Source organism: Hemiscyllium ocellatum, chromosome 13 (assembly GCF_020745735.1).
Source record: "Hemiscyllium ocellatum isolate sHemOce1 chromosome 13, sHemOce1.pat.X.cur, whole genome shotgun sequence".
Classification (NCBI taxonomy): Eukaryota; Metazoa; Chordata; class Chondrichthyes; order Orectolobiformes; family Hemiscylliidae; genus Hemiscyllium; species Hemiscyllium ocellatum.
Window position 1 is genome coordinate 49,972,885 of NC_083413.1, and position 26,145 is coordinate 49,999,029.

Below are 26,145 nucleotides of genomic sequence, written 5' to 3' on the forward strand. Positions count from 1 at the left end.
CAGATTGGTCATTTTGCAATTAAAGTGCACTCCATAGCTTTCTTTTTACACAGAAGAAAATGGCTACTTTATTCATAAAATGCGATTATGTGTTTCATGTTTAAATTTGCTGATGTACTTATTACAATGTAGGATGCAAGCACAAGAATGAATTCCTGCTGAAGTTTGCATTTGATTTGGCAATGTTATCCAAGTATATTCAGAGTAAAATTACTAGTACAAGAAATATTTTCTTTCTCGTTATCTGTAAACTGATGATCATTCAGTTTGTATTTTCCATTTAAATTAGAATTGGTTGGGATTTTAAAAATAACAGACACTATTAGGGTGATTTCAGATACCTAATACTTTAAGTCTAAAAACATGGTAGCAGAGGGAATGGGCATGTGAACAGAACTAAAGTGCTGACTTGCACTTTGTTGTCCATCTGAACCAGTTTCAATCCTGGTGGTTAGAGCTCCAGTGGGACATCAATAAAAGCCTCATTAATTTATGTGAATTGAATTATAATCCCAATTCGATTTTCAAAGATATCAAATTGTTACTGAAGATTGTTTTACTTGTGTTTAGAAGATGGCAGAAATTGGAAGGCAAACATTTTGTGCACAATTTAAAGAGATGCTTAACTGCAGTTACAAAGCATTTGCCTCTTGTTTTTACTGTGGTTGCTTGTAACTTTTAATCTAAAGACTAAAGTCTTCCATTATTTAATCTCTTTCTAACTCTAGGCACTGCAAAATAATTCTGCGCTTAAAAGCTACTTTATTTCCCTCTTAATGCTTCCACCATTCCTCTTCAAGTGCTGCTGTGAGTTCTCTCACTCCAGATAGGTGTGTAACTGTAGCATTTAGTGCACTTTGTGCTGATACTTCATCAGATTCATTAAAATTAATACTCCCCAATGTCAACAAAATAGGCATTCTTTGTCCATAAAAAATGTTATTGTTTAGCAGGTAAGATGTGCCCCATGATTATTTATAACAGGATCAGAACCTGCAGGGTTTAGGGCTGTTCATATTTTGAACTGGGGAATTAAGTGAGGGATGGAGTACATGCTGTCAGCACATGAAGATGTTATATTACACTGGCTTTTGATCCTTGGAAGGAATCCATCGGAAATTATCACAATACTTGAATAGATAATGTAGGGCATAATGAACAGTACTATGAAGTGTGAGGCCTTGCGTGATGAAGTTGTAAACCACCATCTATCTAAATAGGTGCAGATTCTGGCATAACTTTTTTGACAACTACAAGTGGCTGCATCTTTGAAAGCACATTTGATGTTGAACATATAACCTCCATTGCCTCATACCCCTAATTCCTATCCTGTACCTTCCTCACACCCACAGCTTTGCTGATGCTCATGAGGTTATTGTCCTCAATGCTACTCAAATCTATTTTCTAGTATCTCAATCCCCTCACCACTTTTGTCATGATTGCAGTCAGAAATGTTAACAAAGCTTACTGGACTCCTTGTCTTCCACCCAACTGCCTCAGAAGGCCATGAGGATCTCCACTGACCAAATGCATACAGAGCACTTGAATTGGTAACTCTGCTCACTGAATAGCTCCTGAGTCCTGCCAAAAGAATGGCACAGCCATGACTAGCTCTCTGTTGCAAATTCCAAACTAGCATTTGGTGAGTGAACGTCAAGTCCATTAGTTAGTCTGTTCTCTGAGTTTGGTGGGTTTCGGGATCTTGTCTTCTCTCCTCCTCAGCAGTGAGAATGGTGATGGTAAATCAGCGTGAGAGCTGGCAATCCTAATTTTCAGTGTGCAAGTATGCTAGAGTGCTAGCTCAGAAGTATTAATAAAAAGTTAAAAAATGCTGCACTTTTCCAACATTTTCTTTTTTATTTTAGATTTCTGATGTTTGCAGTGTTTTAGTTTGCTAAAAAGTCAAATCATGTGTGGCTTATGGGAGATCTAGCTGATATCTGTAGTGATTGTTCATAGGGAGTAAACAATACAAATAGAGCAACAAAGTGATCCTTTAGCTTTTTAAGAAATAAATTATTAACTCAATCAAATTGGGCAGTTGTTGGAACAGTGTTCTGTAATATTGCCTAAAGCATTGTCTTTGAGATCTAAAAGTGGTATATTCTGTAAACTGGATGTTGGAAAGTGAGCACAGACTCCCAGATATTGAATATAGGCTTTTAAGCTATTGAGTAAGATCATTATATCTGGCTCAGGTCCAAGGAAGATGCATTCAGTGAGTTGTAATCAGGTCATGACTCCTTATAGTTTAGTTGTGTTGAATCATGTAAGACTGTAAAGTAAGGCAATGGAGAGAGGAGACATTATAAATGTGGTGGCAATTTATTAGAAGATTAATGCTCAGTACAAACATTTGGCACCGACTGATTAAAAAAGTAGAAGTGCCATCCTGATGTTCTCAGAAGCAGAGGTTTTCCTTGTTTTTAGAAGATGCAACATTATATTTTTCATCTTCTTGTTTTAATCAGAAGTCTTTTTCTTCTTCTGTGAGAACTTTTACAGACATCCTTATCAGTACAATGTATTTTTAAGGACAGAGTGTCAAAGAATAGAAACTAAATTGCAACTACATTAGCCTGATAAGAGGCAAAGATTACACTGCCATGTAGTTGCAAATCATCTACAATTGAGAACAGTGACAAGTAACCCAATGCAGCTGAATTCAATCGGAATCAATTTCCAAGTGAAAATGATAACTGTGTGCTGAATGGTTTCTTCCTCTTGACACTCCAGAAGCTAATGCCTTCGGGCCATGGAAGAAAAGAAATTGATGCAATTATGCCTCTCATGAATATGAGGCAGTGTAAACTCTGAAAGTTGTCATCGCTCTTGTAATCTTGAAGTATTTGATAGTTTGGCTGTGAATAATTGTTAGCTTGTCAGATATCAGAGTTAGGCCCTGATTTCTCTTCTGAGATTGGAAACATTCAGTCAAGTGGGGATGATTACACTACACTCCTGACTTGTGTCTTATAGATGATGGACAAAATTGGGGAATCAGGAAGTGAGTTACCTGCTGCGGGATTGATGTCACTTGCAATCTGAAATCTATCAATTTCTATATTGAACGTCTTGACTTAATGACGAAACTTCCACACCCCTAAATTATTTATTTCCAAATTAATATATGCCTCTCATTCTAGATTCTCCACAAGAGGAACTAGAAGTTTCTCAGTATCTATCCTATTGAATCCATTACTTGGAGATCTCAATTGGATTATCTTTCAACTGTGTAAACTTATTGGAATACAAAACAAATTTATTCATTTCCTCATATGAATCAGGAAGTTCAATCCTCCAAGACTGATTGTTTTTTCCTGTGATGTAGTGCCCAAAGCTGAATGCACTTCAGACATCCTTTCTGACCAATGCTGCGTACAGTGAACATCATTTCCTCACATTTGTATTACAACTTCCTTGAGATAAAGATCAAAATTCCATTAGCTTTATTGATTGCATTTTGTACCTATGCATTAGCTTTTAGTGATTAGTATATATGGACACCTAAATCCCTTTGCACTTCAAGAGCTCCTAACACTCCCATTAAGAAAATATTTTTCGTTCCCTGATCCAAAGTGGATGATCTCACAGTTCTTCATTCATTTGTTGTGCTTATATGTAGTCACTTAGATTGCTCATATTGCTTTGTAACTAACTTCCAGTTCTCTTCTGGACAACTTGCAATGCTTTCTAACATAGTGCCATTTGTTAATTTGAATATATATTTCTATGTTGTGGTTCTGTTCGCCGAGCTGGAAGTTTTTGTTGCAAACGTTTCGTCCCCTGGCTAGGCGACATCATTAGTGCTCTGGAGCCTCCTGCGAAGCGCTTCTTTGATGTTTCTTCCGGTATTTATAGTGGTCTGTCCTTGACGCTTCCGGGTGTCAGTTTCAGCTGTCCGCTGTAGTGGTTGGTACCAACCACTACAGCGGACAGCTGAAACTGACACCCGGAAGCGGCAAGGACAGACCACTATAAATACCGGAAGAAACATCAAAGAAGCGCTTTGCAGGAGGCTCCAGAGCACTAATGATGTCGCCTAGCCAGGGGACGAAACGTTTGCAACAAAAATTTCCAGCTCGGCGAACATAACCACAACAACGAGCACCCGAGCCACAAACTTCGCACAAACCTTGAATATATTTCTATGACTTAATTCAAATCCTTCTGTCACTACTGTTACTACTGTCTCTGCTTTAAGTTCAGGAACTGGATAAGATCCAAATGCTAATCAAGGACAGATAACTTCTGTTCTCCAACAGTTACAGCAGATTCTTGATCTTGCATTCCTTTGGTAGCTTTTGCCTCTCCTACTGATTCACTTTCAGTAATACTTCTACACAGGACAAAGTTCCTGAAATAATGCTTGGTTGAGGAGAAAGTAATGGCACAATACATGAACTAAATATGGAAGGAAGAGTGAATGCATCGATCTCAACAGCACGTTTTGGCATTGTTGAGGTTTATTAGAAAGGAAATAAAAATAAGATTGGCAGGTGTGATGTGAATAATAAAAATAAAGAGGTTTAAAGTTTACAGAAAGATTCAGTATGATAATTTTTAGATTGTTGACACTGATTCAAATGTTTGAATTTTTATGATGGAGTTGGGAAATGGAAGTCAGAACTGCTTTCTGATCTTGAACCTGCCTTCAGGGAGGCTATGAAATAGACTAAATACATGATTTTCTTGATTTCACCTCTTTAAAGGGATTAGAATTGGTTTGGCAGCCAACTAAATGCCACAAAGGGTGAGGCAATTCAGATGAAGTGCAGACTCAAACTAAATTCTCTTTGAGGATTACAGTAGGTCTGTTCAAACCTGAATGGAGCAAACAGCAAACTTGTGATCAGGGTTAGAGTGGATTGAAATATGCAAGAACTAACATTGGAAAGCTGGAGGCTAGAAACCCAAGGAAGCACATGGAACTAGTTCTGTGATAGTGACTTGGATTTCAGGCCTGATATTATGAGGTAAGGAGAGGAGGTAATTTTTCCAGAGGTGCCAGGAGGAGGCCATGAACTGATAGTAAATAGGCCTAGTTTAGGATAGTTTTCACTGTCTGAGACAAAAACATTGTTAGAAGAATATGGGTTTGGTACTGTAAAAGGTTCAGTTAGTGTGCATGACCTCATGAACTCTGGCAAGGTGAATGGAACCCCAGCTCTCAAGATAGGTTTCAAAGCTTGCAGCCTCCAGGAACATGCCATTTGACTTTTCTCTCTGCATGCTGTATTTCCTGAATAATGTTTCATAATAATAAAGGATAATGCTAATTGAAGAAAGAATAACAGAGATAGCCAGGATTCCAGATGAGCAGACAGTCAGACTTGACAAGGTCACATCCATGATAGAGATATTGATTACAATGGATGAAGTGCTTAATGGGAGGTGCAAATAATGTACTCCATCCAGTGGCATGCTAAACACCGAGTTGCATTCAGTAGCCTCAGCATTGCAATAGCTTCTAACCTCCTAGGCTGGCTTTTTCAATTTTATCTCTCAACTTCAGGCATCCACCCAACAACACTCTGTCCATTTTAAGCCCCCAAAAAACCTCATGAAGCCAAGGTTCCTGACAAGCATGCTTTCAATCATTATACCTATTTTTGCCTCAGTTTTGGCATGTGTTTAGATAAGGTGACACTGGATGAGGAGCATAGTATTAGTATGATGGAGAATGTACCGGACACAGTTGTGGACATTTCCACTCGGAAAAGGGAGAACAGGCACAGGCTTGCTCAGGCTCTACCTGCAACTCATGTAAGAATTCTCTGAGGCAGTGTTTGATTGTGAGCAGAGAATTGAGAACTCCAGTGATTTCACATGTACTGCAGTGGCTCAGGGAAATAAGTGCATGATTCGTTTATCAAGATGGTGGAATATCACCTGGAGAGCTACGTGCAGCATCAGCATCACTCTGGGTAGATAAACATTTAATACACTGCAATGCTCAGAATGTATGCAACAGTGTGTAGTTGGAGTAGTCAATGGCATTATGTAGAACAGAGACGTTTGGAATCACAGAATTTTTATGCTATATTCATCATACTATGCCTGCATCTCTGAGTATTTTGTAGAACATAGAACAATACAGCGCAGAACAGACCCTTCGGCCCCCAATGTTGCACCGACCTGTGAATTAATCTAAGCCCATCCCCTTTCGCTATCCCATCATCATCCATGTGCTTATCTAAGGATTGTTTAAATCTCCCTGATGTGGCTGAGTTGTCTACATTAGCAGGTAGTGCATTCCACACCCTTACCACTCTCTGCGTAAAGAACCTGACTCTGACATCTGTCTTAAATCTATCACCCCTCAATTTGTAGTTATGCCCCCTCATACGAGCTGATGTCATCATCCTAGGAAAAAGACTTTCACTGTCTACCCAATCTAATCCTCTGATCATCTTGTATGTCTCTATCAAATCCCCTCTTAGCCTTCTTCTTTCCAATGAGAACAGACCCAAGTCTCTCAGCCTTTCCTCATAAGACCTTCCCTCCAGACCAGGCAACATTCTGGTAAATCTCCTCTGCATCTTTTCCAATGCTTCCACACCCTTCCTGACATATGGGGACCAGAACTGTACACAATATTCCAAGTGTGGTTGCAGCAATGTTTTGTATAGTTGCAGCGTGATATTGCAGCTCCAGAACTCAATTCCTCTACGAATGAAACCTAACACACCATATGACTTCTTAACAGCATTAATCACCTGGGTGGCAACTTTCAGGGATCTATGTACATGGACTCCAATATCCCTCTGCACGTCCACACTACCAAGAATCTTTCCATTGACCCAGTACTCTGCCTCCCTGTTATTCTTCCCAAAGTGCATCATCTCACATTTAGCTGCATTGAACTCCATTTGCCACCTCTCAGCCCAATTCTGCAGTTTATCCAAGTGCTCCTGCAACCTGTAACATTCTTCCAAACTGTCCACTATTCCACTGACTTTAGTGTTGTCTGCAAATTTACTAATCCATCCACCTATGCCTGTGTCTAAGCCATTTATAAAAGTGACAAACAGTAGTGGTCCCAGAACAGATCCTTGTGGCACACCACTAGTAGCCGGACTCCAGGCTGAATATTTTCCGTCAACCACCACTCGCTGCCTTCTTCCAGAAAGCCAGTTTCTAATCCAAACTGCTAAATCACCTCTATCCCATGCCTCTGCATTTTTTCCATTTTATCTTTGTGCCAATCTTCTATCTTTTCCCTTTAACACTTCACATTTTTCTATTTAAGTAATCATATAATGCACTTCTGAATCCCTCAAATGAACCTGACTCCATCACACTTCAAGTCAATGAATTCTCGATTGTTCAATATGTAAGAATGTTTTTTCTAACCATATATTTGCTTCTTTTGCAAAACACTTCGAAACTGTGCCGCAATCCTCTGATAAGTGAAAATAATTTTCCCTTATCCCCTCTGTACAGAACCTTCATGATTTTGAAAATTTGTTATAAATCTCCTCTTAACCTTCTCCTCTCCAGGAAACTAGCCCACTTCTCCAATCTTTTCTCATAACTCGTGTCTCATCACTAGAGCCATTCTCATAAACCACATTTGCACTTTTCCGAAAGTATTTATATCCTTCCTATAATTTATTGCTTAATATTTGCAATTGTTCCACCCTCTAGTTCCACCCCAAATCGAGTGAAACTGAAAGAAATGCCGTGCCCCTGAAATTTCCACTCTCACTTCCTTCAATATCCTTGGATACACCGCATCCAGTCCTAGTGCCTTATCAATTTAACATATTGACAGTATAATTGTGTCCCAGCTGGAGCTCTCCTCCAACCAACTATAGCACAAGTCAAAGGCTGAGTATATCACTGAGGCGGGAAAAAGTGCTACCCTTTGTGGGCTGCCTTTACCATCATCAGCCTCTGTACACCAAGATCAAGGGATGGACATTGCCCTTATGATGATAAAGTGGCACCACTTTCCAAAAATGTCCCACGGGCACCACCATGACAAGGAGGACCACCAAGTACAATTTCCCTGAGACCAAAATAAGTGAGCAAGTTCCATCTCCTCCAAAACTACAAGAGCCTGTAGAAGAGTAAGTGAGTGGAAAGCACTGTGTGGACTACTGGAGTCTCTTCTTAGCATTATTTTCACAGCTTCACTTTGTTATTATTTTATAACAATATTTTTTGGCACAGTGGATGGTATCCCTACCTCTCAGTCAGAAATTCTAGGTTTAAGCTCTATTCAAGGACTTGATGGCCAAGGAAATTAATTGTAATGCAACCAGATAGGTTAAGTATTAACTTCTAAATTTTCTGACACATCCCAATGTCAATTAGTAATAGCAGGAGAGATTCCTGGTCAGCCATGTCATAGAAGGAAAGTTAGAACCTCTGACTTTATTCAGAGATTAGCACTATAAAATACATGTAAACATGCAGCAGCAGCAGCAACTTGGTGTCCTTAAGGAGACTGTTTTTTGGATGGTTGGTGTGGTTCCGACTAGCATCAATACCACGTGGTTCAATTTCCATTTTGTTTGGCATAAATCTGCAGCCTTCTCTAATTCGTAATGGATGTCATGATGCTGTGAACCAGACCTGAATTTGGGTAGAGGACAAAAGAAGATTGCTATACAAGGAATCCCACTTGAAGGCTTGTAGCTGAGATTCCTTTTATTTGGGGTGCCACAACAAATATTTTTTTCAGCTAGGAAAAGAGAATAAGAGTGTGATCAAGGAGAGGGAAAAATAACTTTGAGACCTTGTTCCAGTCTTTCTCTTTAGCAGATCTGATTGCACAGTTATGTCAGAGTGAATTGCATTCTATGGCCTTCATACTGGGTTAGTGGAAATAACGTGAAACATACCTGAATCAAATGATCGTTGACGTTTCTGGCACCCTGATAAGTCCTTTGCTTCTTGCATTGTGCCTAGTTACTTCCTTGTACATCAGAGTACCTTGATAGTTTCCATCATAACTCCTCCATCTCCTCTTAGTTGTTCATTCATCTGTTACTTTTCTTTTTCCTCAGAGAAACTATCTGCTTTCAACTAACTTGGCCTCAATTTCCTCAAAGCCCACATCTATCTCTAGAAATTTGTTATGGAGGGCACATTACTCTGAGGTCCTTGCATGAATGTATTGGAGTGCATCACTTGACCAGTCTATGCACTGGAATTACCTTTTGTTAAACGTAACGGCCTGCTGAATGTTATCCTAGCAAGAAGGACACTCATTATATTGCCTTCAGTCTGGGCCGCTTGTGGAAGAGTATAGCCGGCTTTTCAAAGAATGTACTGTCAGATCTATCCATGCTCCTTAGGGGTGGAATGAAAATCATGAAGGTCTCCTACTTTTTGAAAACTTTATAAATCCTTTCAAAGGAGTAATGTGACACCCAATTGTTATCAACACCTCTTGCACTCCTTGACCAACACTCAGGCTCTGCTTACTCCTGCTTGCGACACTTAGGTGTTGCTTCCTCTGATTCATGCAGGGACTGCTGATCTCCCTCATATCTGTCCACTCACCTGGCTGACACTTGGGGCTTGCTTCTTTCTCAAAGTTTAGGCCTCTTCCACTCCCCAAAAGCCTCCCTCAATTGTTTATCCATTTACTCACTTGGATCCTGTTTCCTGCCTGCATGCAGATACTCAGGTTGCCTTGAATGAGTATGTATCACTCTGATTATTCACTGTTCTGGCCCCTTGGAACTCTGTTGCATGTAACCCCAAGCTGGCTGTTATATCTCCTCCAGTTAATCCAATCATAGATTCCCTCCCTTCTACCCTTGCTCCTCCTCCAGTTACATACTCCTGTATCTTGAGGAGCAGCAAGAGTGAGAGAGAGGAAACTTCTGGTTTTGAACTTGAAGAATTGTAAATTGTGAGAAGGACAGTGGAACTTCAAAAAATACACTTTAAAAAAATAGTTTGGCAGAGTGAGCTGATGGATGGCTGATGAGGTTTAGTGCAGAGAAGTGTGAGGTGATGCACTTTGGTAGAAAGAAAGTTGCAAGACAATATAAAGTAGGGGATATAATTCCAAAGGGTGTGCAGAGTAGAGGGACATGATGTATATGTGCACAGATCAATGAGAATAGCAGGACAGATGGAGAGAGCAGTTAATGAAGCATAGAACGTCTTGGCTTTTCTAATAGGGGGAAGAAGACAAAAGCCAGGAAGTGATTTTAACGTGTTGTATAAGACGATTGTTCGAACCGAAGTATTGTATACACGGATAAGTGTATGGCTCCAGGAATGAAGAGATTCAGTCATGAGGATAGATTGAAGAAGTTGGAACTGTCTTTTTGGAGAGATGAAAGCTGAAAGAAGATTTGATAGATGTTTTCAGAATCATGAGCACGCTAGATAAGGAGAAATTATCATTGCTCATAAAAGGAACAAATATAAGAGGGCATAGATTTAAAGTGATATGCAATAGAATCAAGGATGAAGTGAAGAAAGATTTACTCAGCAAGTAGCGAAGATATGAACTGTATGGAACTGTGATGGAGCATGTTCAATCAAAGCTTTCAAGAGGCATTGGGTCTTTATTTGGATAGAAATAATTTGCAAAGATATGGGGAAAAAAAACAGTAGATCAGCACTAGGTCATGATGCTTATTTGAAGAACCAGTGCAGGCACAGTAGTCAGAATGGCCTCCTTCTGTGCTGTAACAAATATGTGATTCTGTGATTAGAGGAGGTGGAACAGTTTGCCTCGAGAGAACAGATTTAATGATTAAAGGTGCAGCTCCTTACAATTTTTTTCTCTCCCAAATACTGGGATGAACTTTCTCTGTTCGGTTGCCTGTGTGTTAGACCATAATACATAAGATATCGGAGGAAAAATGGGCCATTCAGCCCTTCGAGTCTGCTCTGCCATTTGATCCTGTCTGATATTCTCCTGACTTCTTCCCATAATCTTTGAGCCTCCTTTTAATCAAAAACCCATCTATCTCTGCTTAAATACATTCAATGGCTTGGTCTTCACAACTCTCTGCAACAATGAGCTTCACAGAGTCACCCTCCACCTGAGAAATTCCTCCTCATCTCAGTTCCAAATGGTAGTCCCTTTACCCTGAGGTTGTGCCCACAATTCCTAGTCTCTCCTTCTAGTGGAAGCATCTTCTCCACACCACTCTATCCAGGCATCTCAGTATTCTATAAGTTTCATTCTTCTGAACTCCATCGAGAATAGACCCAGTGTCCTCAACTCTTTTCATATGACAAAGAAAGTTTACAGCCCAGGAACAGACCTTTTGGCCCTGACAAAACCTTCAAGCCCAAGATCATTCTTATAAACCTTTTGTATATCCCCTTCAAAGTCTGCATGCCCTTCCTTAGATCCAGGCCCAAAATTGCTCACAATATTCCAAATGCAGTCTGACCAGAGTCTTATACATCCTTAGCAGTACATGTCCGCTGTTGTTTTCTAGCCTTCTTGAAATGAATAGGAGAAAGTGAGGACTGCAGATGCTGGAGATCAGAGCTGAAAATGTGTTGCTGGAAAAGTGCAGCAGGTCAGGCAGCATCCAAGGAACAGGATTCCTGAAGAAGGGCTCATGCCCGAAACGTCAACTCTGCTGCTCCTTGGATGCTGCCTGACCTGCTGCACTTTTCCAGCAACACATTTTCAGCTCTCAAAATAAATGTTAACATTGCATTTGCCTTCCCAACCATCAACTGAATCTGCATGTTAACCTAAAGAGAATCCTGAATTAGGACTCCCAATATCTTTACCATTCAGATTTCTGAAGCCTTTTCCCAATTAAAAAATATCCTGTGCCTCTATTTTGCCGACTAAAGTTCATAACCTCGCATGTCTCCATGTCGTACTCCATTAGCCACTTATTTGCCTACTCACCTAGCATATCCAATTCCTTCTGCAGCCTTTCTACTACCTCAACACTACCTATCTTTGTGTCATCTGCAAACTTAGCAATAATGCCCTCAGTTCCTTTGTCCAAATTGTTAGTATATAATGTGAATAGTTATGGTACCAACACTGACCCCGGTGGAATTCCACTAGTCATTACCTCCATCCTGAAAGAAACCCCAGTATTCCTACTGTCTGCCTTCAGCCAGTTAGCCAACCCTCTATCCATGCCAGTACCTTACCCCGAACACCATAGGCTTTTATCTTACTTAGTAGCCTCCTGTGCCACACTTTTTCAAAGGTCTTCTGCAAATCCTATTAGATCACATTTAATGGCTATCCTTTGTCTAATGTACTCATTACCTCCTCAAAGAATTATAACAGATTTGTAAAGCATGACCTCCCCTCGACAAAGCCATGCTAATTCCACCCACTTTTACCATGCGCTTCCAAGTACTCCGCAATCTCAGCCTTAACAATAGACTCTAAAATGTTATCAACAACCGAAGTCAGGCTAACCGGCCCATAGTTTTCTGCCTTCTGCCTCATTCCCTTTGTAAACAAGGCCGTAACATTAACCAGTGATTGATGTGGGAACTTTTGGGGCATATTTGACTAGCATCCCTGTGTATTTTGAGTTCTAGAGTCCTGTTTCAAAATGACAAAGTTCTTTTCTCTGCCTTTGAAACCTATTACCTCAGGGATAATTTCTTGGGCTAGCTATACCTGTCTGCTCTACCTTCCTTGTCTGTGCAGCATATATATCCACTGTAGTCCTTCAATTATATCCACTGTAGTCCTCCTGACATTTCAACTGCTGCTAATCAGCTCTTCATGATCTCTTCAAGTGTTTAACTAGTTTAATTGGGGGTGGGGTGCGATTACAATCTTGCCTTCCACCCACTCTGGTGAATATACCTCAAACTAGGAATAGCATGATAAAACTGGTTTTGGTATTTATTTTGAAGACTTTCCCAACCAACTTGCAGCTGCAATACACCCTAACTACAAAACAGGAGGTTGTGGATTGAACGCTCACTTTTGAATTTGAGGACATTATCCAGGTTGACACCCCAATGCAATGTTAAGGGAGTGCTGCTTGGAAGTACAATAATAATACTTAAGCCAATAGAAAACGATAAGAGATTCGACTGCAGTGCAAAGACTCAAACTTATCTGAATGCTCACGTCTTTTGATGATATGGGGAGAACTTATCCAATGCTGAGCCTACCTTTAAAGTTAAATTTACGTTGGGATTCCTAAACATTTCATACTGTCACTCTCAGCAGTTGAAAAGAGAACCATCACCATTTACTATAGATAAAAGATATTGTGTATTTTCTGTATCATGCCCATATAATTTGATCTGGAAACTAAACTATAAATGAAATAAACTTAATGAAAACAAATTGTTAATAAACACAGATCTGCTCAATATTTAGCTTTCTATAAGACTTAAAAGTATTGCATGTGTTTCTCAACTTTGCATCTGAAAATTGAATGTTTCTTGGATGCTCAAAAAGGAATATTAAGACTGTAATAATTTATAGATTAAAAATGCTTCTTGAGACCACTACTTTCAAACATTCCTACCTAGTTCCACCACAGCTACACCCCAAGCTGATCTTGAGAACAATGCTAGACCTTGACTCCAGTCATGGCAGTTTGTGGTTTCAACTGCAGAGATATGTGTATCGTAGAAAATGAGGATGGTATAGACTGCAAAGTCAGTGATAGTGGCCTGTTCAACTTCTTGTAAATAGAACATAGGATTGAATCAAAAATGATTTTTCTTTCACACGAAAAGCTGCGAAAATAGCAAAGAGGGATACATAACAGTATAATATTGGCAAATCTTCTTTACATTGTTTGTCCAGTTTTCAGATTCTGTAAAACCTTAGCACTGTAACCTTTTAAATATGTTTGCATGTAACTGTTAAAATGCTGCACGAGATTCTATCTTGCCCTATATGTCTTCACTCAAATTAGAGGTGATACATGCATTTTGAATATCCTGGTTACATGCAAATAACATTCTACAGTCTCACTGTTTGTTTACACTCTCAGTCCTGACAGCATATTAATCTTGCAGCTTCATAAGCCTTAGAATGTCATTTAATATTGTTAGTGTTGGAGCATGTTTGAGCATTTTTAATAAGTTTATGCATGGCAAGTGTACAGAAATATTTTGTACTGCCTAATAATCTGCCTCAGAGCTGTGAAAAGTTAAACATAATTTCATACGTATTTGTTCCCTTTCAGTGTACATATGCACTACTAACCAGAAGAAGTAGTGCTCTGAATTATCTTGGCTAGCAGACATGGAGCATGTGAGAGATAGAATGTGAGGGGCAGCAGCACCACTTAGTGTTGAGATAGTGTTGAGATGTATGGTAACTGAAATAGTTTATAAACATTTCTAGATATTTCAAAAGTTCTGCAAATATAATTTTTCATAACTGGTGTCAGTTGAGTTTTGGTAATTAACTTGAAACTTTGTTTCACTCTTAACAGAGGCTGCTTGATCTGCTATGTGTTTCTAATACTTTTTGTTTTTATCCCACATATGATGTGCCCATGTGTTAGGATTGGCCCTGATATTTATTTACAAGGAGGAAAGGAAAGTTTGGGGCAGCACTTGAAAAACCCAATAATATCAGTGACAGCAGGAGCTCACTATGTTTTCTTTTCTTTCATTTGTAAACTGGCAGATGCCCCAAATAACTGACTGATCAGCTGTTGGGCAGGAAAACAAGCGGCAAGAAGTTACAACTGGGAAAGGAATGGGAGAGAGGAAGTAAGAATTCAAGCTTGCTTTTAAAGGAGTGCAACAAAAATTTACAGACCGATTCCTGTCATGTGGGCTGGACATACAGGGAGAGATAGGAACAGTTAGGACTACATTCACTGGAGTTTAGAAAAATAGGGGTAAGTCTCAAAGAAACCTATACAATTCTAAATGCAAGAATGTTGTACTCGATAGCCAGGAGGTCCAGAATGAGGAGACACAGTGTAATGATAAGGGTAGGCCTTTTAGGACAGAGATGAGGAGAAATTTCTTCACCCAGAGTGTGGTGAGCCTGTGGAATTCTCTGCTAAATTAAGCAGTTGAGACTAAAACATTAAATGTTTTCAAGAAGGAGATAAATATATTTCTTAGGGCTAAAGGGATTGTAGACATGGGGAGAATGCAGGTACAGGGTGCTGAATTGGATAACCTCCACCCCCCCCCCATGAGTATACTAAACAGCACAGCAGGCTTGAAGGTCCAAATTGCCTACTCCTGCTTCTATATTCTATGTTTCTATGTCAGTAAACTGCTTGCATTACCAACTGACCACCCTTAGATGAAAGGAGATCAGGTTGACTTGAATCATTGTGTTGTACTTTATTGTTGTACTAGGTAATGGATATGAAAGGCTTTACCATAGCTAAGCCTAAGCTCTGAGTATTCTGATATAGACTATAGCCGCTGAGTTGGAGTTCTGGCCATTGCAGTTAGACAACTACAATTCGATTCTGGCAGTCTCCTGATGCACGCACAAGTGTCTTAACTACCACTTCTTAGCAATAGCTAATACATCTAAGAGTTAGTAAACCCCATATATAGTACATATATGTGATAAACTACACCTTGTTATCTAAAACAAAAGTCTCTTCTGTTGATGCATATGCTTGGTTCATTCTCCATCACAGATTACTGAACAGCCTCTTAGAGTGGCACAAGAAGGAGAATTGGTGACATTTTGAGGACTTAAGTACAGGAATAAAGATGGCTTGTTGCGATTATAGAATGTTGGTGAAACCTCACCTCGAGTATTGTCTACAGTTTTGGTACCCTTATCTAAGGAAGGATACGCTTGCCATTGAGGGAGTGCAATGGAGTTTTAACAGATTAATCCTTGGGATGGTGGGATTCTTTAGCGATGAGAAATTGTGGCGACAGTGTCTATATATCCTGGAGTCTTGAAGAATGAGGGGTGACCTCATTAATACTTACAAAACACTTATACGGTGTGATAGTGAATATGGATCAAATGCTTCTGTGACTGATGAGTCTAAAACCAGGGAACATAATCTCAGGATAATAGGCAGGCTCTTTAAGACTGAGATGAGGAGAAATTTATTTACGTAAAAAGGATTAGAAAACTCAGAGGACCATGGAAGCATATTGATCATTTATAGATTTATGGAGACTGATGACATCAAGGGTGTAGTGATTGCAAATTGGTCACCCAGGTGCATATCACAGAATTTGAGTTTCCTGATTGGGGCTGTTAACCTCCCCAATCAGGGAGACCTGATTGACAGATATAATGTGTGTCAGGGGTTCTGTTCACTTCTAGGAGCCATCTCTGAGCTAGCTGGGTCAGTATCATGTTCCATGCATATGTAATTAAAGGGTGACTTGGTGAAGGGATACTGACCTTCATGGAGTTATTTCAAAAGGAAATGAAGATAGTGTAGGGAGTGGCATTAATGTAGATTATTAGCTATTAACTAGTTGAATGATGGAAGAGACTTGACATGCTGAATGACCTACTTTTGTTCCTCTGTTCTTGGTGTTCTACCCCAATCACAAGCCAGCAATGGTTGGTATCCAAATATCACATTTTGTAACGCAGTCCCCTAATCTGTACTAGAAGTCTGGCAAATTGAGATTTAGTGCATAAGAAGTGAAGTAGGGACCTACTATAATGAAATTAAAAATATATTTGCTTTTCAGAAATACTTGGATTGCAAGAAGGTCTTAAGAAATCCAATCAAGAGGTAGAATTCCTTCAACAGCAAGCACGAGAGCTACAGCTTTCTTCAAACATGATTGCACTACAAATTGATCAAATTCATGTTTTGGAACAGAAAGAAGCTGAACTCCAAATCAAATGTTGTAAATCGGAGAAACAGGTATTTGGTAAGTGAGACTTTTGCTGAAGTACATTGGTTCATTGAGATAAACTGTGAATGCCTTAAAATTCTGCATGCCTAAACCGAAACCCCAGCATGCTGAGGTCATAGTGACCAACAATTGTTTTATGTACATAAAGAATTGCAACCAAATTTACTGTCCAAAAAAGTCAAAAAGGTATTAAAACAGTGGTATCTTCTCAATTACAAGACCATTAATTAAAATACTGTAGAGATACAAATTTTAAAGTTTTACATATCTCAGCTGATGGTGTATAAAAATAGCACATGTTTACATACTTGTTCATGCTTCTTTTTATTCATTCATGGGATGTAAGCATTGCTGCCTTGACTAGAATGTGTTGCCCATCCGTCATTGACTTTAGGCTGAGTGGCTTGCTGGGCCATTTCAAATGGCAGTTAAGAGTTAACATTGCTGTGAATCTGGAATCACATGTAAGCCAGAACAGCTAAGAATTACTGAAGGAAATTAGAGAACCAGGCGTTTTTTTCTCATTAATAACAATGGTTATATGGCCATATTAGACTGTCTATTAATTCCAATTTTTTTTTACTTTTAATTAATATTTTACCTTAAGTTGGATGATGAAATTCCATCCATGGTTAGATTCGAACTGATGTCTCCAGAATAATAGGGACTCTGGATTATTGGTTTAGTGACATTATCATAATGCTGCAGCCACCCCTAAATATGGTTTGCCGTCATGATCCCAAAGGATGAAATTGTACTAATGGGCAACACCACTGCTAGGTGGAGTATTGCAGTCTACATGTGTGGAAGATGGGAGTAATGTGCCCGACTTAATGTGACAGAACTAACTTTTTTGCATCGATATTTATTTCAAGCCAGAAACAAGTAACTGACCATAACAATTTAATATATTAAATTCTAAACTAGTTGCAAGATCCAGAAACACATAGCAACAATTATAATCTGTCAGTATATATTTTGCAAATCAACATTCTGGTGACTGCTAAATAGATTGTTCTTGATACAGGTGCATTGTGACATTCATAATTATGCAGTATTCTTTTCATTGAAACCAAGATCTATTCTGCCAAATAAACTTTACAAACTGAGAACATTGAGGATAGGAGTTGAGAGGTCATGTTGTGATTGTACAGGACATTGGTTAGGCCACTTTTGGAATATTGCATGCATTTCTGGTCTCCCTCCTGTCGGAAGGATGTTGTGAAACTTGAAAGGATTCAGAGAAGAATTACAAGGATGTTACCAGGGTTGGAGAAAATGAGCTAGAGGGAGAGGCTGAATAGGGTTGGGCTGTTTTCCCTGGAGCATCGGAGGTTTAGGGGTGACCTTATAGAGGTTTATAAAAGAGGGGCATGGATAGGATAAATAGACAAAGTTTTTTTTACCTGGGGTTGGGGGGAGTCCAGAACCAGAGGGCATAGGTTTAAAGTGAGATGGGAAAGTTATAAAAGAGATCTAAGGGGCAACTGTTTCACACAGAGGATAGTGCGTGTATAGAATGAGCTACCAGAGGAAGTGGTGGAGGCTGGTACAATTACAGCATTTAAAAGGTGCCTGGGTGGATATATGAATAGGAATGGTTTAGAGAAATACAGGCTAAATGCCAGCAAATGGGATTAGATTAGGATATCTGGTCAACATGGATGAATTGAACTGAAGGGTTTATTTCTGTGCTGTACATCTCTATGACTCTATGACTATAATTGCTGCTGAATTGTCACAGATCTCATGAGTACAGTCGGTTCTGCTGTAACGTGCGATTTTCAACGTGAATTGATTGTAACACAATTGAAGAATTTAGACCATTATATGCAGAATGTGAACTTTCCATATCTGTACTGATGAGTCTGGTCCCATTGGTTTAAATGGTGCTGCTATTTCACAATTTTCTTATAATGCGGGATCGCACAACAACAGAACTATCGCATTATATCAGTACAGACTGCTGTTTAAAATTTGATATTATGCTAGCAACTGCACATGCCCAGATGGTTCTCAGAGGCCATTTTTACACTAGGTATATTCATTCCATTTTCCGAAATACATTGAAATAGTGTGAAGCTGTAAGATCTATAATTTATGCTATGTATGGATCTTGAACTACTGATGTAATGATCATATTTTTAAAATTATTTAGTTCTCAGACATGAGATAAGCCATTTGTTTTGAAGTCTTATAGTGCTGGCAACTGTTTAAAGTGGGAAATGATTTTGCAAGTCCATTGGTTTGGCTGGTATTGTGAAATTGATTTACTTCGAAGCAAGTCATTGCAATAATAAAAACTGCCTAACACTGTACTAGTGCTTCTGGCCCTGGAACTAATTCAGTTATTCTGTCTGCACAGCTGTTTGGCATTTAGACCAAATATGTCATATGCAAAATATTATTGAAATCCTCAGTCAGACCAGGGCAACTTGCCCTGCTACTAGGATCCAGTTCAGAGTTTGCAAATAAGACTTTGATCAAGTACTGGTTTTCAGGTCAAGGCCAATATTGCCCTAGTAACAAGTTTACATGTTTACATATTACCAAGACTGGTTGTATTATTTGATAACCCACAAGATGTTCTGGCTGCTCATTTCAAAGTAGCAGAATATTTTCAAAGCAGAATAATCAAAAGTGTAAAATAAAATTGCTATACATACATTTCAAATGCAGTTATTTGTGTATTTTTTCTTGGAACCAGGAAATATATTTTTGAAATGTTTTATGCTGGAAATAGCAGGGCAGTGGTCACAATCTTACACTTTTCCTTAGATATGGGAATAATGCCAGAGGATTAAAGGGTTAAAAAGGTCATATCATATCCTTATTTGTAAAAGGTAGGGTGATGAATCTAGCCTTGAATTTTTGTGAAATTGACAGTCTCCAAAATTGTGACAGTGTCCTGATCCTGGAGTTCCACCTCTGAATCTGTCACTCACTATTCTCATTGGAGAGAAGAGAACAGGAATGGGCTTCAATTTCCACATCAACAGTATACAGAAGCAGCTGCGAATGTAAAAACATAGGCACCATCCCTCCTACAATATATTTCTGATCCTGGTTTTTGGAATACAACTTGTGGACCTAAATTTTTAGAAGATCACAACATACCTAAATTTGTTGGAGAGGTAGGGTACATTCTTGGAGAGGTAAGGAATTCATTTAGGTATATCTGGGGACCACCTTTTAAAAAGGCCATATTCTCTTTGGGAAAGGTAACATGCCTTTTGATGGTAGTCAAGTGCCCTTTAAGTTTGTTAAAAGTAGATTAGAATTTGCATAAAAAGTGTATAAACACAGTGGTTAGAAATATCGAGAATACAATTGAAAAAGAAGTATCACCAGTTATGTAGACACACAGATATTAAAACATTTAAAAATAAAGATTCATATAGAGTTAACCATGAAAGACTCCTTCACTCCTAGCAGGAAGAGAAATATCTAAAAAGAATAACATGAGACAACACAAGAAATTAGAGCTCAGAACAGACAACAATAACGTGTAAACAATAGTTTAATTACCAAACAGAGGCTGGAGAGATACATGGCAATATCACAATTGGGTGTGAAACAAAAAAGTTAATTGCAGAAGAAATATTGGGTCCACCTAGCTGATAAAAATGCTTATCACATGAATGCTATTAGAAATCAGGATAAAACCTTGCTCACGAAGACAAAATGAAACATTTAACAAAGATTTATTTCCAGGGATTTATTAACAGTCAGGGAGCACCGAAAGAAGTGTGAACCATCACAAACAAATTATCTAGATAAAGCTCCCAGCTTTATGAAAGAAGCTTCACCAAATAATTAAAGAACGATAAAGCTTTGCATGAAAATAGGCGGAACCTATACAGTAGGAGTCAAAATAATATTAAAAACAACCCTTCCACTGAAATTTAACTGGTATTAGAAACCCTCAGATAGTACTTTTCAAAAGGTATTTTTTTCTCACAAGATAAAGATTCCTTGCTCTTCGGGGCTTTAAGGTAAAATGGTGCTTCAAATGTTGCTTCAAATCCTGTTCTTAGATATTGTTAGATATTCTATTTGATACTGTTACATGTTATATTCTTAGCTATTTTTAGTTATTGCTAAGGTTTTGTGATATTTTTGAGTCATTATAAAATTGATCAAACTGAATTCTTTTAAATTTGTTCAGGTTTTAGCATAATCCTGTCGTTTACTTAAACATTTAACCTGTGCCCACACCTCCTCCCTCACCTTCATTCGAGGCCTGAAAGGAGCCTTCCACATCCATCAAAGTTTTACCTGCACATCCACCAATATCATTTATTGTATCCGTTGCTCCTGATGCGGTCTACTCTACGCCTCCTAGCAGAGCACTTTAGGGAACATCTCTGGGACCCCTGTACCAATCAACCCTACTGCCCTGTGGCCCAACATTTCAACTCCCCCTCCCACTCTGCTGAGGACATGCAGGTCCTGGGTCTCCTCCACCGCCGCTCCCTCACCACCAGACGCCTGGAGGAAGAACGCCTCATCTTCCACCTTGGAACACTTCAACCCCAGGGCATCAATGTGGACTTCACCAGTTTCCTCATTTCCCCTTTCCCCACCTCACAAGAAGTTCCAACCTTCCAGCTCAGCACCGTCCCCATGACCTGTCCTACTTGCCTATCTTCCTTTCCACCTATCCACTCCACCCTCCTCTCTGACCTATCATCTTCATCTCCACCCCCATTTACCCATTGTAATCTTTGCTACCTTCCCCCACCCTCTTCTCTGACTTATCACCTCCATCCCCACCCCCATTCACCTATTGTACTCTATGCTACTTTCTCCCCCATCCCCACCCCTCTCTCAATTATCTCTGCACTCTACAGGCACCCTGCCTCTATTCCTGATGAAGGGCTTTTGCCTGAAACATCGATTTTCCTGCTCCTGGGATGCTGCCTGACATTCTGTGCTTTTCCAGCACCACTCTTATCTAGACTTTGGTTTCCAGCATCTGCAGTCCTTGTTTTTACTTAAACTGATAAATTTCTGATAATAAAATTGTAAAACTAGTAAATCATTTCATTTACATTTTTCTATTACAACTGAAATTAACCCTAGTCACAGAGTAAAATATCTGGAAAGTTTATAATAGAGCTAGGGCTTATTAAAGCATAAGCCACTCATCAAGAATGAGGCTTGTGGGCGAAGGGGGCTGAGAGATAAATGGGAGGGAGGTGGGGCTAGGAAGAAGATAGCTGGGAATGTGATAAGTCTGAAGAGCTTCAGGGGCGAGGAGATGACCTGGGGGGTGCAGTGAAAGAGGGACTCACTGAGATCCTTCTAGAAGGAGGAGGAGAACTTCTTCAAGGTAGACTGAGGAAGAGGCTTCACAGTAACGTTATAATCAACTAGGAGAAAGTGAGAACTGCAGATGCTGGAGATCAGACTCTTAGAGTGTGGTGCTGGAAAAGCACAGCTGGTCAGGCAGCATCTGAGGAGCAATTGACGTTTTAGGCATAATCCCTTAATCAGGAATGAGGCTTGTGGGCTAAAGGGGCTGAGAGATAAATGGGAGGGGGGTGGGGGTAGGGCCCCCTCCCATTTATCTCACAGCCCCAGCCCCAACCCCCTCCTATTTATCTCTCAGCTCCCTTGGCCCACAAGCCTCATTCCTGATGAAGGACCTATGCCTGAAACATTGATTCTCCTGCTCCTTGGTTGCTGCCTGACCAGCTGTACTTTTCCAGCACCACATTCTTCCTCACTTTTTCCTAGGGTTTATTAAATTAAGCAGGCTATTTGGAAGATGTGACAGTCTTGGGCAGCTTTGTCTCCTATGGGTTGGTTCTTCAAATCTTATGAACTCAAAACTTTAAATGTTGTGAAATTGACTTGCTTTACCTCAGCAGATACAAACTTTTAGCTAAGTTGGGCAGGAAGGTCTGAGGGGACACATAATAAATTTATTGACAAACGGAATTTATTGATACAAGATTGACCATGTGACAGAAAATAAAAGTAAGCAATTAGTTTTTAGACAGGAAGGAAGCTTACATTTGTTTCTCCCCACCACATGTTGGTGTTAAGCCTGTTGCATGTTTTACTATGTGTCCAAGTGAAGAACTGTTGAAAGAAAAAAAATGAACATTAATTGGACTATAGGATCTTGGAAGGTGGGGACAGGGAGTTGAAGGTGATAAGAGGAAAGATGTACTGGCAAAATTGTGGTGTGCATACTCAAAGAGAAACAAAGAAAAAAAGATGGGACTCCCAACAACATACATCTCTACACTGTTATGGTCATCAGAATTTATCACTTCTGGCCCCCTAACCTCTGAATCCCCAAGTGCTCTGGACTCCCAAGTCCTCTGGTGCAATTTACTTTATTTCATATGAAGTGGCCACCTTGCCCCTCCTTTTCCTCACATTATCCTGTGTTGTGCCCATCCCTCACCCTTGTATTGCATTGTGCTATCCCTTCTGTTTAGATCTTGTAATTTCCTTTCCCTATCTTTACATATGGATGATGCTTTCCTCTCTTTGTCTTCCTCCACATCAGCACCTTATGCAAAAATGGCAGCAATTTTGCAAGGCTTGATGTTGCAGCAGCTGATGTCACCAGACAAGAGGAGTCTTCCACATCATAAGACAACTCAAAAGCTGGAATTTAGTCTCCAATGCCACTTTCATTTTGTTATCTACTGATGATCTGGACTTGTGCCTAGATGGCATAATTTTGAAGTTTGAAATTGGAGAAAAGTATGAAAATATGAGTTTGGCAAAGAAGAATGGAAGTAAAACAAAATGGACTAAATACTTCAATTTTAAATGCAGTACAAGAACTGGGAGACCTGAATGTTCACATAAACAAGTCTTTGAATGCGGCAGGACAAGTTGAGGATGTTAAAAATGTGTGACAAACTCTTGGCTTTATCAATATAGGCATAGACAGTGATGACCACAGCAAGTTGGGTTGAGGATGGGTAAATGATTCTAACAACGTGCAATTATGGAGTCAAGCACCAGGAGCATGGAAGGATTTGGGCATGGAGATGCCCACTTGTGGGAATGGAATCAGAACGTTTGGTTGGAAAAGGCCAGAATGCCTATCCCAGCTAAGAAATAGTCCTGGAAAGGCTTAGTTGTTCCGCCCAAATCTTCTTTTGCCTCCCTTCAGCTACTGAACTTTCTAAGACTGGAAACCTGATGGGCCAGGGATAATTTTGAAACTCAAAAAAATTTGACTCTTTGAAATATTCTGATGATCTCCAGAAAACAGTTTTGTTGATATACTTTGGATTGCAGTCTTGTTTCCAATTTTACCATTTTTATCCCTGATCAGTCTTCCCTTCACCATGTTGTCATTTGTGAATTCATTTTGCCCATGAAGTACAAGAACAAGGAAGTTGCGCTAAATGTTTCTTAATTATTTATCAGGCATCAACTGACATATCCTGTTTAATTTTGGGCATCTCACCTAAGGAAGAATATCTAAACCTTGGCAATGGTGCAGAGAAAATTTACCAAAATGATACCAGATATGAGGGACTTCAATTATGTCCCAAAGTAGAGAAGCTTAAATTGTTCTCCCTACAGCAGAGAAAATTAAAATGAGGTTTAATAGAGCTATTCAAAATCTTGAGGGAATTTGAGAGAAAAGCTAGGAAAATCTGTACCCATGCATAAGTGGGCTGGTGATCAGAGGTGACAGATTTAAAATATTTGATTAAGGGAATATGAGATTTGTTTTAAAGTATCTCATCATTGTTTTCTGGAATGTACTACACGTAGGGGAAAGATTACTTGAAATGGAAACATTTGCAAGGATGTGGGAAGGGATGAGGGGAGTGGGACTAACTGAACAGTTCCATTAAAGAACTGGCTGAACCATGCCTTATTATTTCATGTTGATACTATTTTACTGATGTGTTACCTTGAAATTTAATTCCCCTCTAGGAGCTGGCCAGAAGGCAGGGTGTGTGCTCGGATAATATGGGGCAGAAAGTTCAGAAGCATCTGTCACTTTCCAGACTCATACCAGATGTGAAGAGTCCAGTACAGTCTTTAAGCCTGGAGATCAATTGAGACCTTTAAGTGACCATTTTAAAGGCTACTTAAGACCACCAACCAACTCTCACTGGCACTAAACCAGCAGTTACAGGGACATGCCATGTGGACAAGCTGCCAAGTAAACCCTGATGGGCATACCAACAGTTTGAGAGGTTGAGAGCAATTTTCCTGCTGAGGCACTCAGTGTGCGCTAAAGGGATCCACCATGAACAAGGGCTAAATCTGTGAAAAGACCTTCTCCTGTCCTTTATATTAACATCATTCCTCCCCTTTCTGTCTAAATGACTCCAGTGAGCCTACCCACAAAGCTGTGTTTCTAAGACTCAAGTGACAATCCTTCTATGAGGCTGACGTTAGTACTAGCAGAGACCATCGCAACCATTGGGTGCTGCTAATACTGAAGTGCTGTTGGCCTCTGATTGGAAGCAGTCTGCTCATACATACCGTTTCTATTCATGGGTGGATTGAAACAAATTTCATACTGAACCTCATTCAAACTGTGTGTTCTGAAGTCTATTGGAGAATACCTAGTTATACAACCAAAGTAGTGGGGTAATCGCAAAAATATGTTTTTAAAAATACATTTCCTCAAAGTACAAGGTGGCCTTGATAAGATGGGCCAGTGGGCCGAGGAGGGGCCGATGCAGTTTAATTTAAATAAACTTGAGGTGCTGGATTTTCGAAACGCAAATCAGGGCAGGACTTATACACTTGATGGTAAGGTCCTGGGGAATGTTGCTGAACAAAGATATCTTGGAGTACAGGATAATTGTTCCTTAAAAATGTAGTTACAGGTAGACAAGACAGTGAAGAAGACATTTGATATGCTTGCCTTTATTGGTTAGTGCTTTGAATATAGGAGTTTTGAGGTCATGTTGCAGTTATACAGGATATTTGTTAGGGCAATTCTGGAATACTGTGTTCAATTCTGGTCTCCCTGCCATAGGACGGATGTTGTGAAACTTGAAAGGGTTCAGAAATGATTTATAAGGATGTTGCCAGGTTTGGAGGGTTTGAACTAAAGAGAGAGGCTAAATAGACAGGGGCTATTTGCCCTGGAGCATCAGAAACTAAGGGGTGATCTTATAGTGGTTTATAAAATCATGAGGGGCATGGATAGGGTGAATATACAAGGTTCTGGATTAGTGGTGCTGGAAGAGCACAGCAGTTCAGGCAGCATCCAAAGTGCAGTGAAATCGACATTTCGGGTACCCGAAACTGAACTGTTATTATTTTTACCTCGTGAATATACAAGGTTTTTAGATTTTTTTTAGATTACTTACAGTGTGGAAACAGGCCCTTCGGCCCAACAAGTCCACACCGACCCGCCGAAGCGCAACCCAC

General features: G+C 39.6%; 1 protein-coding gene across 1 annotated transcript in view; it reads left to right on the top strand.

Moving 5' to 3' along the window:
* Positions 1 to 26,145, top strand: part of lekr1 (leucine, glutamate and lysine rich 1) — a 213,687-nt gene that overhangs the window by 130,386 nt on the left and 57,156 nt on the right. Inside the window, exon 6 of the mRNA XM_060833918.1 lies at positions 16,594 to 16,779. Within this exon, the coding sequence (XP_060689901.1) occupies positions 16,594 to 16,779 (186 nt within the window). The remainder of the gene's footprint in view (positions 1 to 16,593; positions 16,780 to 26,145) is intronic.